This window comes from Brachycentrus maculatus, unplaced genomic scaffold (genome assembly GCF_059751285.1).
Source record: "Brachycentrus maculatus isolate JH-2025_06_01 unplaced genomic scaffold, ASM5975128v1 h1tg000049l, whole genome shotgun sequence".
Lineage (NCBI taxonomy): Eukaryota > Metazoa > Arthropoda > Insecta > Trichoptera > Brachycentridae > Brachycentrus > Brachycentrus maculatus.
In genome coordinates, this window is record NW_028280803.1 from 243,702 (window position 1) to 260,061 (window position 16,360).

General features: G+C 32.3%; 1 protein-coding gene across 1 annotated transcript; it reads right to left on the minus strand.

Moving 5' to 3' along the window:
- Positions 1–347: 347 nt before the first annotated feature.
- On the minus strand, positions 348–3,646 carry EMC10 (ER membrane protein complex subunit 10). Its single transcript, XM_088277662.1, has 5 exons — positions 3,398–3,646; positions 3,095–3,259; positions 1,893–2,143; positions 1,137–1,233; positions 348–488 (listed from the first exon to the last, which is right to left on the minus strand). Exons 1-5 carry the CDS (start codon positions 3,446–3,448, stop codon positions 414–416), a joined length of 639 nt encoding a protein of 212 aa, XP_088133788.1. The 5' UTR covers positions 3,449–3,646; the 3' UTR covers positions 348–413.
- Between the last annotated feature and the right edge of the window lie 12,714 nt (positions 3,647–16,360).

Consider the following 16,360-nt stretch of genomic DNA (forward strand, 5'->3'; position numbering starts at 1 on the left):
GGTACCTTTTGAGTTTGACAACTCTGCATTAACATACATTTCCCATCACATAAACGTTAAAAGTGTTTACTGTTGTGTATTAGGAAGAAAAGTGTCATCTCCTGTGGACCATTAGGAGTATTCATTAAAGGGTATGTTGTTTTATTGAGTTGATAGGAGCACAACAGAGGGAATAAATTTCATGCGTTTGCTAAACTTTTTTATCTTTTAGGTTAAGGAAGCTCAGATGGAGTTTGGCACTACGGATTAAACTGACAAAATATTTCTTTAAGATTAAAGTGCATAAATTTACCGTTATAAAAATCACATTTGCATGGTATAACTGCGTCATATACAAATAAAAGAAATTATGAATTTGTTTGAATTTTTTTATTACTATTTAATAAATACATTAGTAAAGATTTTTATAATACTTAACGAGCAGCAGGTTCTGGGTTACTAGTTCCGGAGATCAAAACAAATATGGCGATTGGGACAATGTACATCCACTGAAAAGCAAAATTATGAATAAGTAACATTACAAACTGTATTATAACTAACGGCTTCCCCGCAGAGGTAGACATAGAGAATAGAATGGCACACCACTCTGTCTTTGTAAACATTCTTTGCCTCTTCCACATTGGATCTCCTCATACATAGCCGCTGATTATTTCAACTCTTGACCTTACCTGGCTTATATTATAAAGTATCTGAAATACTTGATAATGCCAAGTTTTTCTCTGATTCTATTTCTACCACATTCGCCTCATGTACATATTTGTTTTACCAATTTTTCCTCTCATCTATTCCACATATAAAAATCATCTCAATATACCTTTCATAATTTTATTGATAATGCCTATCTCAGCCTTACATTATTTCCTTATTTCACCATTCAAACATCTATCATGTATTATTTTGCCAACATTCATCTGAATTATTGCATTTCGACTGCATTCAGTCTAATTTAATCCTTCTTTTTGATAAATTTATATCGCATTTTTTATTTGAAAAAACTTTAAGTTTTCACATTAACCAGTAAATCGATTATACGGGATTTTTTCACAACCCATAAGGAAAATCAAGTGTACTGCATATAAATATTTATTTAATTTAATGACCCTATTTAAATATTGGTTGATTAATAACAAACTTACGTATTTGGCTAGGAAGGAGCGAGTATCTTTGTATTCCCCTTTTTCCCTGGCCTCTCTCTCCCGTTCTAGTTTTTGTATATAACTCGCTGTATCAGGTCTATAAAGAAAACAAGATATTTGATTAAATACAATACTATGCAATATCCCAATGAAATTATGGGTATGCCTCAATTAGTGGCGTCCACAGAGTGAGGCAGTAGAGGTAGGTAGTAAGGTAGGGTAGGTACTGGTTGTGTTTTTATATATCACGCGGGTAAATTAGGATAGGAACAGCTTTTCTGCCTAAATGGAACGCACGCCCCTGGCTTCAATTTGTGACAGTAAAATTAATAAATAATACATTAACTTATTTATGGATTTGGCGTTTAATTTGTAGAACTCCATTTCAATTTATATGTTAAATGTTTAAAAAACTGATTTCTTGAGTCAATTAAGTTGTATTTTATTGTTGAAAAAACACATTTGTGACAATTGTTTTGCCTAGTTATAGCATTTTCAAACAAATGTGTAGGATATAAGGACCATCAGTCCATTTAATCTTCACATTAGTTTGAAAATCTCATAACTATGCGAAACAATTGTCACAAAATTAATTTTTTATGCGTTTTTAACAATAAAATACAACTTAGTAGACTCATAAACCAATGTTTTATTTAATATACAAAATACATTATTATTTACAGCTGCCAATATATTTATTTACATGTATATTACTTTTGTATTGGCTATAAATATATTTGTTTATAATTAGCTTACACGGGAGCTTGATCCATATGGCGAACGAAAACCTCAGTAGTGAATTTGTCATTCTGGAAACCAGCCCCGGATGAAGTGATTCCCACTGCGGCTACCGCTCCGTTGTGCAAGAACCAAATTGTTATACAGTCATGTAGACCCGTCTCTAACAAGCTCGCTGCCTTCACCGAGGACAGAAATATACTTTCCATCCCATCGGGAGTTACAACGGCTGACTTCAACTGGTAGAAGTCGTCAGCATTTGCGGAATTCTACAAAACAAAGAAACATCATTCTGGATAAATTACATATCTTCCTTCTTCTTCAAACTCACAATGCATTTGACAATTTAACTTCAAAAACTTCAGCACATTATTTTTACCATCAATTTTTTTTTAATTGAATTTCATTAGATTTAAGTTTTGTACTGACATTTCTTGGTGGAACTGCATTGTATAAAATAAAATAACAATTATATAATTTTTTTCCACATGAATTTTGTTTGACCAGCAACCGGGTTTCGTAGTTACCCGGTTGCTGGTCAAATAAAATTCATGTGGAAAAAATTACGTAGTTATTATTTTATTCTAATTGAACTTTCTTTTAAATTTTAACTAACCAACTTTATTTATGAATGTAAAATTGCATCTATTCTAGTTCCGGATTTCGTTTTTTGTTTGTTGATTATTGAATTGATTTTATATCCATCTTCCTGTATAACAAAAAAATATTTAATCAAATAACAACAATCACCTGAAAAAAACATTAACATTGAACATTGCAATGTGTTCCGAATTACAGCTGATAAAATGACTATTGAAAATATTATGAAAAATATTGATTTGACTATTTTTAACAATCCTTTCTATAGTTTTCTTTGCGTATATAGTTTTGTCTGCCGCCGTTGTGTAATGTTTAGCGTGTTTAGCTACGATGCTGAAGGCCCCGGGATCAATTCCTAGTGGGGGAGAGTGTAAAATCACTAATATTTATAAAATAAATATTAGTGATTTTACACTCTAATATTTATTTAACATTACCCTGGACTGGTCCCTGAAGTGCAGGAAGATCACCTTGCTTTCATGTAAGTAGCGATCAAGATAATACTGCATAAATACGTTGTAGTGCCATATGCCCCATTGGGTGGGGATAAGGGTTAGAGATATAGATTTGTTGTAGTTTTCTAGAAGATGTATATTTTTCAAATGAATAATTAATATTACCCGTAAACTTTCCATTTCACTCGGAGATAATGTTTGCTGATTAATTGTGAATCCGCCAGATCTAACACTTTGTATGTTGATATTTCCTCTGTTAGTAAAATTACCATTGATTCCAAAAGAATGTTGTAATTTTATGTTTAACCATCCATCGTATTCAACATTGCTCTAAAAAAAATATAAGAGGTTAGATTTTTTCCGTTCTGTAAAGATGAGTATTCTTTTCAGGAAGTTTCGTGATCAATAAGTTATGTTTTATAAAATACATTAAGTGATATTCACAATACGTTATTAATGATTTCTTACTGCAAATGATGAAGCGAACACTGATATAAATATTATCGATAAATAATTCATTTTATAAATTGGTCTTAGTAATATTATTACTACAGCTATCAAATATTAAAGCTTTCTAAGAAAATTGTTATAATTTATAGAATAAAAAACATTTGGTACACAAAAGCTGAAGATCAATAATTTTATTTGATTCGTAAATCACTCCAGACCGCAGACGACTGTCAATTTTTCATTTCCATAGATAAAAAAATAAAAGTCATGTTTCATTTTGACAGTTAGTGTAGCCATAACGTTTAACCTACCTAGGTAAAAGAGCTCTTTCTTCTAACCCTTATCCGCGCCCAATGGTTCATAGGGCACTAAATCGTATTGACGCAGTGTTATCTTGATCGTTACTTCCATGAAGGCAAGGTGATCACTCCTGGATTCAGAGACCAGTCTAGGGTTACATTAAATAAATATTAGAGTATAAAATCTCTAATATTTTATTTATAAAGAGCTCTTGGGGTTGGTATATTATTTTCTTCAAGGGACCCGGACAACTAAGTAATATCCAAACCACACAGACTAGTGCGAGCACGGGTGCAATCATGAGTTTGAAATTATATAATACAAAAGAGAGTAAAAGAAGAAAAAGAAGCAAATCAAGTGCACCCACCGTACAAAAATGGATTTAAAACACAAACAAAAAACTAACATATTATTAGGCATCATTTATTCCAACTGACCAACTAAAGATTTCTAAGTAAATTGTATTACAAATTTATTCAAGTGCGTCATACTACTTTTTGAAACTTCTAAAAAGTAATCTCCTGTAATAACATTGCATGACGTAGTGTAGTGCGTTTTTTTTTGCATTTTTGGACCTCTACAAAAAAATGTCCCTTACTATGTTTTAAATTTGGACAGCCGAGTTATGGTATATATATGCAATATGGTATTGATGCCTAAATATTTTTTTACACAATAACGATTCAAAATAACTTTTAAATAATCGGACGAGTACATTATTTTTATTTTCTGTAACATTCGTTTTTATTTTTAATACAGAGATTTGAAAAACGTACATGGCGGGTGTTTTTGCCTATAATTTTCACTCATTATTTCATATTACTACACATCGTAATTTCGTGTATTACTCGAATCACATGAAATTATAGTGACTTTAAAGATAAAGAGTAAATCCACTCACGAGTAGGCATAGGCTATAAAACTTAAAATGTTGAGGCCTAAGTAGGGTCACGATAAACGGTGTTGCATAAGCCGTAGATATATTTCAGAGTTACTGGGACGTTAGGTAATTCAACAACAAAAAAACTTACATGGTATCATTTTCTTTAATGTGATACCTAAATAAATATTTTATATACATTGGCATTATAATTTTAAAATTCTTTTATGTACGATATATAATTATTGCTCTCAATTCAATATAATGCCCTAAATATAGGTGTAAATCAGCGTCAGACGAAGAAGAATATACTTTTAACATGAAATATAGCAGTAGGTTAAGATAGAATGGATTCTAACGCAATGCCTATGCCCCAAAAGTTGTGACTGGGGGTAAAAAAATAATAAGCTTATACCTTATGCATATCATTATGTAACAGTAGGTTAAAAAAAATATATAATTATAATATTTGGTTTTAAAAAATTATCTCTTTTGAACAATTAAACAAATTAAAATAATGGAAAAAAAATCTTAAAAATGGTAAAAAGTTATAATTTGTTTTACATTTGTTATATTACTCGTATATTAATCCATAATTTTGCAATATACAGGAATTCGGTTTATCACAGGTACTTAGTTTATAATACAAATTAGAGTCATGATAGTGTAAAAGAAAATAATCTGCCATGCCATTATTTTTTTTAACAGCATTATTTTTGGCAATATTTTTCCGATTCCTATAAGTGAGATCGGGTGTTAATCCTGTCTCGAATACGAATTTACCAACATGATGATGGTTAATAGTATATAACCAAAACATTTATATTAGCGTGACAAATCAATTTGCTAGGGCAACGAGTGAATTCAACGAAGCCATAGGCGTAGAGTGGAAAAAAATGTATTGTCAAAAAATTGTTGGTTGCTAGATAGCAGTGCAGATGCACTTCCACACAAGATATTGTATACCTGATTTGTACGGAAAATATAAAAAGAACTATCTCCGACGAATTTATCAGACATTAACATTAATAATAGCAATAACATAAAAATCAGCTGTTTGCAAGTAGCTATTCCGAAAAATTGTGGATTCAAAAAAAGAATAGACGATTAACTATTTTTTTTTCGATCAAAATTTGCATGGTTATTATGCTATAGTAATACGTTAATTTTTATTAAGAATTTATTACTTTAAACTGTCTGTTAAAAATGGATTTTTAAGACATTCGGGAGGTTTTATATAGAATTTTCTATTTTTTTCATTTTATTATTTCATGGTTATAGCATACAAATTAAAAATAATAAAAGTAAAGAAAAGTTCAGTGATATTGAAAGTATTTTATTATTTATTATTTTACTCTCAACTTTTTACCACCCTAACCTCCAGACTTATTTTGAGTTTAGAATCAATGTCAATATAAACATACGTTCAATTTTATAAAAGTTTTATAAAGTCTCCATCGTTGACCTTAACTGGTTGAGAATCCATCTCATTATGAGGCGTGTAAGGGTTGAAATGTCGAAAAAAGCTCCTAGTGATTATACTGAAAAAAACTCGACCCTAAATGAGAAACACTTATATACAAAAATGTTTTTCAAGTACCTACTCTTAAGAAATCAGCATCCACCATATAATGGATTGTCAAAAAGAACGTTTGCTGAAAAAAGAACGTCACTGTATTTGAATTTATTGAAAAACCACTTCCATTGAAGGGCTATTGTATGTTGTTTCCCGCTTCCCGCGGTGCGCACGGCAGTGGCGCCACGCTCCTGTGGGCGGAGCGCGCGTGCCGCGACACATCACACAATGTTGCCCTTTCTCCACTAAGGTCTGCGAAAATCTGTTTTCGTTGTTAAACAGCTCTGATTTATTGGCGATGGTTTGTAAATAAACTCAAATTTTCGAGTGGATGGACAGCGCACTCCCCTTCCCCTCAAAATACTGGAGCGGAAACCTAGAGCAAATTAAAGGGTGATTGTTTTTAATATGTAGGTTTTAGTATGAGATACCTATCTCAACTATTATAAAATAAACCAAATGGTTGCCTTTATTTACTTTACAGAATGAGACTAGGCAAACTGATATGAAATCCCGAGTGCCCTACCCACTGTCGCAATTGTTTTTATCCTACCTTCCTCCTCCATTTTCATTCCCACATATCAGTGATGTCTTTTTCATTTTGCCAAATTAAACGAAAAATAAAAATAAGTAGTGATGTCCTTCATCCCTTAGCTCCTTCGCCTATAACCTAGCCTTCCCATAGAGCGCTTGTGCACTACATGGAATTTTACCGTCCGGCAGTCCGGTTCTGAAAAATAAAAACGACAACGACAGTTTAGCGATATCGAATTTAGACGCAACGTGTTCACGCACCGATCAAGAGCACCGATCCAAAGAAAAATGGACAAAAGCAAAAGCTTTTTTTTTGTAATTTGTTTAATATAGTTACATTTTTAAGTACTACATAATACAATTTCCAAACATTTATACTTATGTCAAACTTAATGTTTTAGATTCGCTGTGCCTCTCCAAAAAAGAGACTGAGTTCTTGTGCTTGGAGGGGGACTTACACTCAAGGTTTAATGTTTTAAACAATCCAATCCAAGTCAATCACGCTAACTGATGTGCCGGACGGTAAAATTTCGTGTAGTGCACAAACACCCATAATGAGCATTATTCATAGTATCCATTCGATGCGGCGCCCCACCACCTGGGTGAGGATAGGTGTTAAAAAGGCAACCGCTGAAACGTGACCTTTTATGGTATTTTCATAATGACAGCAAACATTCAATAATTGTAGAGAGACCGGAAGAAAAACATGAAGATGAGCTCATTACTTTCTACTTTAGGGCCAAATCGAGAGTGAAATGAAAAAAAACACAATTTTTAACGTAATTCGGAAATAATCAATTGGGACTAATGACCTGAGCCTTAACACATTCAATGCGTATAATTAATGTAAAAAAATTGAGATTTTGAAAACCCTTCGTTCCTAGCTTTGTTCAAAACCAAATTCTTCTTTCTATTTAAGCATCATAAATAAGTGTATTGCTCCTTGTTTTCAAAACACATAAAACCGTCTACGAATCCTTATCGTTATTCAACACGACTCCCGTCAGCGCATGGCTACAATATTTGTATGGACACGGGTGTTAAGTGTTTAGCCGCGAGTAGGTTATTTCAACTGCACGCCAGAAAATGAAGGTTAAAAAGGTGAAGAAATAATACGAAGACGAATATTCTTCTTCTTTCTTCTTATAGATCCTCGGATCTCTCTATTCCGCTATCCGTCTGATACGTGGACTGCCAGCTGTCACGACATCGCTTTGGAGGTCAGAAGAAATTCTTCTTCTTCCTTCTTATTGATCCTCATATATCGCTCACTCCTTTCAAGAACGTCATAAATAAAAAACTTGATTTTTCAGAAGAACGTTTTTAAAGTTTAAAAATATAACACAATGTATTAAAAATAAATATCAAGCCACTTATTGAACTTTTTACTGTGCAATAGATCTTTTTAGGTAAAACCTGGAGGTTTTTTTCTATTTGAAAAATGTTTAGGATATAAAAAAAAAATAGATAATACCTTTTCTTCAAAATGCACAAACAACATTTTCTGCCCTGTAGCGGGTAAATATTAAGTTTAAAATATGCCTCTTTTGCTAGAATATAGTATATTTTCCGGGCATTCCGAAAACATGCACAATTGAAAATTTACGATTTTTGATTTATGACGTTCTTGAAAGGAGTGAGCGATATGTCTATTCAGTTATCCGTCTCTTGTGACGTGGACTGGCAGCTGTCACGCCATCGCTTTGGAGGTCTTCCAGGTGGTCTTCTTCCGTCTGGGTTCTCTTGAAGATAGTCTATTTTCTTGCATTGTATTGACGTGGGCATTCCAGAATCGTGTTACCGTATATCCAAAAGATGAATATTATAATAAATAAATAAAAATTAGTAATCTCGTAGTGCTGATTTTCCGGTTAATCGGTGGGCCGCGCGCACTTTGCGCAGCTGCGCCGAGAGCGCGCCGGCCGCGTGGCGCGCACGCGGCTCGGCTCAGTACATAGTGCGGTCCGCGTTCTCTGTACGGCTTGCACTGTGTACACTGTATAGCCCGCGGCCACTCGTTCTGTTTGTATACTTATCTGTTCCCTGCAATTATATATGTGCCGATTGCAGATAATCTCACTGAATTTGAAAAAAATCATTACGATAAATAAAACTGTTTTTTTTTCAAAGGAATAACCCGCAAAGTCTCTATTTTAGAGGCTTGTCTACTGGTAGCATAGAAAGTACAGGGGAGATAATTATGAAAGTGGTTAGCGTGTTTGGCTATTTAGCCGTAGCACAGTGCGTTATTTTGGCAATCTAGGGGTACTTTATTATTACGCTTAAAATATACCGGTTTTAGTAGGTTTTTGGATACTATCACTTATAAAATACATGATTGAGTGAACATTTTGTATTTATCTTATAGTATTTCTAGAAAGAAATGATAAAATGGGTATTAAAACAACTTTCATGCTTTATGAAAAGAGGTCACAGTTAAATGTGTTTGTATTACACTTAAATGTTTTGGCAGATATTAATATTATTTAAATATTTGTTGTAGATGCATATATGCATAAAACGTCATCACCAATGTTTGTAAAAGAAAGGTATATATTCGTATATGAGGCCAGGAATTATTTGAAAATGGAGAATATTCAAGTTATGTTTTATTCAGAATCACTTTTATTTAAATATTCTTCTGATTCATTAAACTCATATTTTAAGTTCTGTTTGAATAGATAAACATGATCACATGGCATCGGATACTTTACCGTCTATCATACAAAATTCATCGTAAGCTTCACGTGCATTTTTATTTCATTCACAAGTATTTTTGTTGGAGAAAGTGTCGTAATTTCATCCAAATTTTTTTCTTTCATCAACTTCTGTAGTCATTGTGTTCACCGTTTCTTTAATAAAAACCAATTAAATGGGGTGCCAATATCTAGTCGACAATGGTGCACGATTTTGCCAAATATATTTTTTGTTGTGTTTAACAGTTCCACTATAAGTATACATATTTGTATTGACATCATAGTAATACTAAACAATTTTTTGTCTGTATGATGGTCTTCTGAAAATTTTGTCGGTACCTATTTTGTCGGCACCATGACAGACCCACTTTAGAATTTTATTTTAACTAATGTTTTTCGAGTAACAAAGAGTTTCAAGCACTTCTTCTTGAACCTTGGATAATCGCGCCCCAGTATGATCGTTAAGTGACTAAAGCGGAATTTCAGCTGAAATTTCGTTGATGGTGATTGCTGGAGAATTTCACAGATTCTTTCGCTTAGTAAGGTGGATATTGTTTCCTATTTATATCTATCATTTGTTGCCTTATGATATCATACTGATGGGTTTTTAGATTATTTTATAGGTAGTGCTTAATCCGCAGATAATTCGGCTTATTTTTTATTGAAATATTTTTTTATTGTTAGGAAGGCAGAAGATAACTCTCTGATGAAGGCGGCAGAATCTCTTTTTCCAGTTTTTCTTAGTTTGATTACTGTGGCCAAGGACAACTCTTGTTGGGTTGTTAATTTAACATGATTTTGTATTTTTCGTTTTTTGACCTTCGATGCACACGATTCAAAAACCTTTCAAGGCCTACAAGGCTTACAAATTGAGCTACTTTTCAAAGTACTTGATAGAACTTGAGTTAAAATATTAGAAAACATAAGATTTCCTTGAATAATCTATAAAGAATTTGAACTCAAGAATTGTTTTCGAGATCTACCCGATTTATTCCACTTTTGCCCAATTTTTTGACAAACACTTCTGATTTTTGTTTTAAAACTAGTCAAAACCTTAAATAACACTGGAAGCATATTAAATTGCTCCAAAATATATGCAATTATGGCTTCAACTCTCACGCGTTTCGAATCTACGACCCATATGTCAAAAATAGCCTGACGAGAAATTTACGTAGTCATTCTGAAATTGAGAAAAAAATGTATTGGTATGGCAAGTTAAGCAAAAAGTTATTATATATGCTAATAAGAATATAAGTTAAGCTTTTATAAAAATACTGTCATAGTACGGTATTTTAGGGTATGGCATACTAAAAGCCTAGTTATAATTGGAATAAACCAATTATAATTTATATTTACGAGCTATAAGTTCAACAAGACTTTGCAGGCTAGTGAAATAATATTTACTCAAATAAAAACACGTACAGTATACCTTGATAAATTAATACTATAAAAATATAAACAAATATTACACATACATAACTCAAATTTATAATATGATGACTCAAGCGACTGATGCGCATTCGTTTAAAACCGCTCACCCCCAACGGCACGCTGAAGCTCGGGTTTCCGATACGATTATGTATTTTTCGGAATGACTTAATTTAAAAATAATTAAACAGTTTTGTAAAATGGTTTGTTTTCTATTGGAATAAAATATTTTTTTCAAAATATAAGCCATCGAAAAAAATAATAAAGTTCCGCTAGATTGCCAATATAACGCACCGTGCGTAGGTTCGAGATCGCCTCCCAGGGGGTATCAAAACCAAGAGGGAGTCAAAATACCTTTTAATAATTTTTCACTCTGACATGTAAAATTATATTTGATATTACCCTGATCATTTTGCCTTCATGAAATTAACCGTTAAGTAAATTTTTCGTTTATACGATGCAGTGCCCTGTGCACCATTGGTTGCAGATAAGGGTTAGAAAGTTAGAAGACAGTAGTCATTAACATTATTCTTCAAACCGCAAAGTCACAATGGAGATATATAAAAAAATAACAGTAGGCATTTAAATTGTCATAAAAATGACAAATCGTACGATGTTGTGCCTTTTTTCAAAGTGTAATTAATAAGTTCTAATATTCCTTAAAATAATAAATTCCCATTAATATGGAATAGGGTAGGTAGGTACTCCAGAGATGCCCTACAAAAATCACACCGTTAAATTATACCATAATAAATAGTTCAACAATATTTTACGACCATGCAACATTGATTTTCAATGTCGCCAAACATTGGACAATGGGAAATTGTGGGAATTTTTTGGTAAAGCGTTTCGCTCTTCCGCTCTCCCCAATAAATAATCTCATTCCGAACAATTAATAGGCCGCATGTTTGCAATCGGCTCCCTATTCCAACATACGATTCTACACATATTTAATGTGGCTGTGAAGTAGGTCGCCTTGTTGAATTTTGCATAAATTGTGCAGCGCTCGCAAACCATTTAGGGTGTCCAACCTAAATTCGATTAGAAAAATTATGAAGAATGGCTTTGTGGAATATCCCGCAAATTCTCTGTTTAATGAGTTTGTCTGGAGGTATGATAATAAGAATACGGAATGTAAACATGATATATATATATTATTAACCCTAAGACCAATTGAAAATTTTATTTATTTTTGTAATTGGTGGAAATCGAGCCCGCGACGCCAGATTCATAATTGATAGTATACCCGACTTCATGAAACTATTTAATTATTATATTACAAATATTGTTAACAATAAATATGTCATATGAACCTTAGAGGTCTGCGCAATCCATATAAAAGTTTTCAATAAATATTTACACAAAAACTCTTTTGTTTCAGTTATATTAAAATAAAAAATTTGTGGTGGATGACAGATTTTAGCGATTTCAAAAATTTAATGAAATAATGAGATGTAGGTACATAAAACACATTTTACCCACTCGTACATATTTTAGAAAACATTAATAAAAAATATCTAGTGTGGAATTTATGTAGGTTATTAGGCACAGAAGTTTAAAAAATATTCTTTTTAGGAATTTCAGAAGGGCTTCATATAAGGTTTTATTTATATTTGAAGGAGCATTATATGTGATTGTACATACACTCTGGGCACGGTGGTTACGTCGTTTGTGTAACGAGCTTTCTTCCTACAGCCGTTTTTTGTAAAACTATTTTGAGTGATCAAGCAATTATGTAAGATAAGTAGGTACTTTTTTAACAATTCGCCGGCACTTTTTACGTATTGAAGGGAAGGGTAAAAATTGACTTATAAATAGGTACCAAAATTGATTTTGTTTTAAGAAAAAGAACACTAGTTTTTTTATCAATATTAAGTTGCCTTCTTGATTTTATTGCATAGAATCTCGTTATTTCATATGCACTACGGGTTGTCGATCTCAGAATTAGCTAGTTCGCCGATATGACATGCCCAGTGACAGGGGGAGAGATGTGAAAGGATGTAGGGTACAAAAGGTCGGCAGGTCACGTGTCTCACCAAAAATTAACCCTACTTAGGCGGGGACCAACCCGATAATTTCCGAACCTAATTATAAACTGCATTTTTATTTATTCTCTCATGCTCCTTTAACTAAAGCAACTTTCTCTATAATTTATTTATATCCGAGTCGTTATGTGTGTTTGTTTAATCCGTAGGTTTATTATGGTTGACGTCGGCGTCGACTTTAAAGGGTAAAGCGCCCTTGAGGTGATTTTTCACGTTAACAGCGCTTACATCATTTTGAGTGTGTCCAAATACTTTGTCCATATGATCCAATTTTGAAATATTGTACAAGAATCACTAGAATTTTCACTACTGACATTCTATTAGTGAGACATTTATCATATATTGTATATAGAACTTCCAAGAATTTGAGTAGTGTGTTTGTTAATCATGGGTAGAATTGTTGAATGTTACACGTGTGTAAAGTGATTACTTAAACCAGTCTATGACGGTCGTAAGCCCCATAAATGCCCAGACTTTCATATTCTTCTTCATCTTTGTTGAGATGTCAAAAAATAATATGATAAACAGAGCTAAATAAACTGTCTAGTAGATAAATAATTTTGTCCGCTTCCGTGGTGTAATGGTTAGCATGTTTAGATACATAGTTTAGATTATAGTGGAGAAAATAAATATTAGTGATTTTACAATACATATAATATTACTGGTCCCTGAAGCGCAAGAGTCATCTTGCCTTCACTTACATGAGTAACTATCAAGATAACACTGCGTCTATACGATGCAGTGTCCTATGTACCGTTGGGTGCAGAAAAGGGTTAGAATAAGAAACCAATAAAGGGAAGTTAACGCTTTGACAATATATATTTTTTAAATTACACCTGTTGTTTTAAACCACCCCAACCAATTATTGTCTAACCTGCAAAGTATTGTCTAACCTGCATACATTTTGTTTTACTGCAGGTGTAATTCTTTTGACACCAATATTAACCCCTATTATCATATATCGCTCACTCCTTTCAACAACGTCATACATCATAACACTTTTTGGAGATCTTTTTTAAAGTTTAAAATATAATATAATGTATTAAAAATAAATATCGAGCCACTTATTGAACTTTTTAGTGTGCAACAAATCTTTTTAGGTAAAACCTGAATGTTTTTTCTCCATTTGAAAAATAAGTAGTACTTATATTTTTAAAAATAAATCAATACCTTTTCTTCAAAATGCAAAAACATCACTTTCTGCCCTGTAGTAGGTAAATATTAAGTTAAAAATATGCCGCTTTTGCTGGAATATATGTAGTACATTTTCTGGGCATTCCGAAAACATGCACAATTGAAAATTGGCGGTTTTTGATATATCGCTCACTCCTTTTAACAACGTCGTAATATGATATATTATATAAAAAAAACTTGATTTTTCAGGAGATCGTTTTTAAATATAATAATACAATAAAATGTATTAAAAATAAATTTCAAGCCACTTATTGAACTTTTTACTGTGCAACAGATCTTTTTAAGTTAAACCTGAATGTTTTTTCTCCATTTGAAAAATATTTAGTGTATTTAAAAAAATAATTGAACTTTTCTTCAAAATGCAAAAACAACACTTTCTGCCCTGTAGCGGGTAAATATTAAGTTAAAAATATGCCGCTTTTGCTGGGATATACTTATTACATTTTCTGGGCATTCCGAAAACATGCACAATTGAAAATTGACGATTTTTAAAATATAATGTTGTTGAAAGGAGTGAGGGATATGGGCACAAAAAAACGTGGTATCAAATATCAATTTTTGTGAGACCATAAACGATTTTTTTTTAACTTGTCAGATCTCCAAGATTCTTTGACAATCGTTATGTTTATTTTTATGGTACATAAACGCCTTTTCTCAATGTATGATTTAGATATAGGTGTCATGCGCATTCAGCTGAAAGAAAATTCTATTTTTTTCCTCCTAGGAAGCGATCCTAAGGGCGTTTGTGCAGTACACGGAATTTTACCGTCCGGCAATTCAGTTAGCATGATAAAACGGATGATTGGCTTGGATTGGCTTGCGATTTTGTCTTTCTTTCTTCGGATCGGTGCGGTCGATCGATGAAATTCGATCACGCTAAACTGTCGTAGTCGCTTTTACTTAAAGAAAAAACCGGACTGCCGGACGGTAAAACTCCGTGTAGTGCACAAGCGCTCTAAGATCTCTTATAAAAGTAAAAAATCATAGCTACAAAAAAGTCTTTTTTTTTTAAATATCACTAATCGGCTTAAATATCTTGATAATTTATAAAAGTTTAAAAATCTCTACTCTCATAAAATTTCCATATTTTTGATATTGCAAATATACAATAAAAAAGGACGACCCAAATTGATTTTATTTAAATTAATGTTCTTTGTTTAATAAGATTTTAGTATAATATTCATTTATTTAATCATAAAAACAATACAATTTAATTATTTGATAAAAAACCTACAATTTGTGTGAATCAAGCTTTTTTATTACGAAGTAGTTGCTAATACGTGAAAAGCTTGAAAATGTTGGGTAGGTACTTGAAAAATACTTTTCTGTATGTAAGTAGGTACCTACCTACGAATGTCTGCAAATGATGGTTCTATTTTCCTCTTTGTGCAATATTTTCACTCCACTAAACTGTCAAAAGCAGATTCCACCCCCCGTAGAGGAGGTGGGGGTGACGTTAACCAATCCGAAGGCTTTATGGAAAAGCCGAGCGACGATTGGTTCATTCTCGTTCGAGATTATACTACCCACAAGGCAGTAAGCGCCTTAAGTGCTGCCCGATTACATTAAAAAAAAAATTTCATTGTTTTTTCAAATTAAATTTTACTGTTGACACTATTATGTTCACATCTTTTACAAAATAATTTGACGCACGTGTTGTGAAACAATTTTTTAATTTTATTCGTTGTATGAATACATTTTTTTGGTTCAAATTTATTCAAATTTGATCGTAAGTGATATAATCACACTTTTAAAAATATTGGGCCTGTTGAGAATAAAATTATTTATTAATATAAAAATAAATATAAAATTATTAATCAATTTTTCAAAAGTAAAAAAAAATGTTATTGCATCTATACATTTTTGTCCGCCTCCGTAGTGTAATGGTCAGCATGCTCGCCCACCGTTCTGGAGGTCCCGGGTTCGATTCCCAGGGGGGTTTAATAAATACAAGTGATTTTTTCACTCTAATATTTATTCAATATTACACTGGACTGGTACCTGAAGTGGAGGGCTGATCACCTTTCCTTCATGTGTAATCGATCGAGATAACACTGCGTTTATATGATGCAGTGCCCTATGCACCATTGGGGTGCGGTAAGGGGTTTATTATTATTATACATTTTTAGGGTGTAGTCCTTTAATTTATAGATTTGGCGTTTAATTTTTAAAACTTAATTTTAATTTACATTAAAATAAATGTTAAAATCAAACACTGATTTTTTGAGTCCACTAAATTATATTTTATTGTTAAAAACACATTACAATAAAATACAATTTACAAAATACTCAAAAAATCAGTGTTTGATTTTAATATTTCATAAAAAA

What these genes read in the sequence shown, in the direction of transcription:
- EMC10 (XM_088277662.1), bottom strand. Translation starts at nt 3,448, where the DNA reads ATGAATTATTTATCGATAATATTTATATCAGTGTTCGCTTCATCATTT. An exon ending in GTGAAATGGAAAGTTTACGG is followed by an intron (nt 2,144 to 3,094) that starts GTAATATTAATT and finishes TTTGTTTTGTAG; the next exon opens with AATTCCGCAAATGCTGACGA. An exon ending in CATATGGATCAAGCTCCCGT is followed by an intron (nt 1,234 to 1,892) that starts GTAAGCTAATTA and finishes TTTTCTTTATAG; the next exon opens with ACCTGATACAGCGAGTTATA.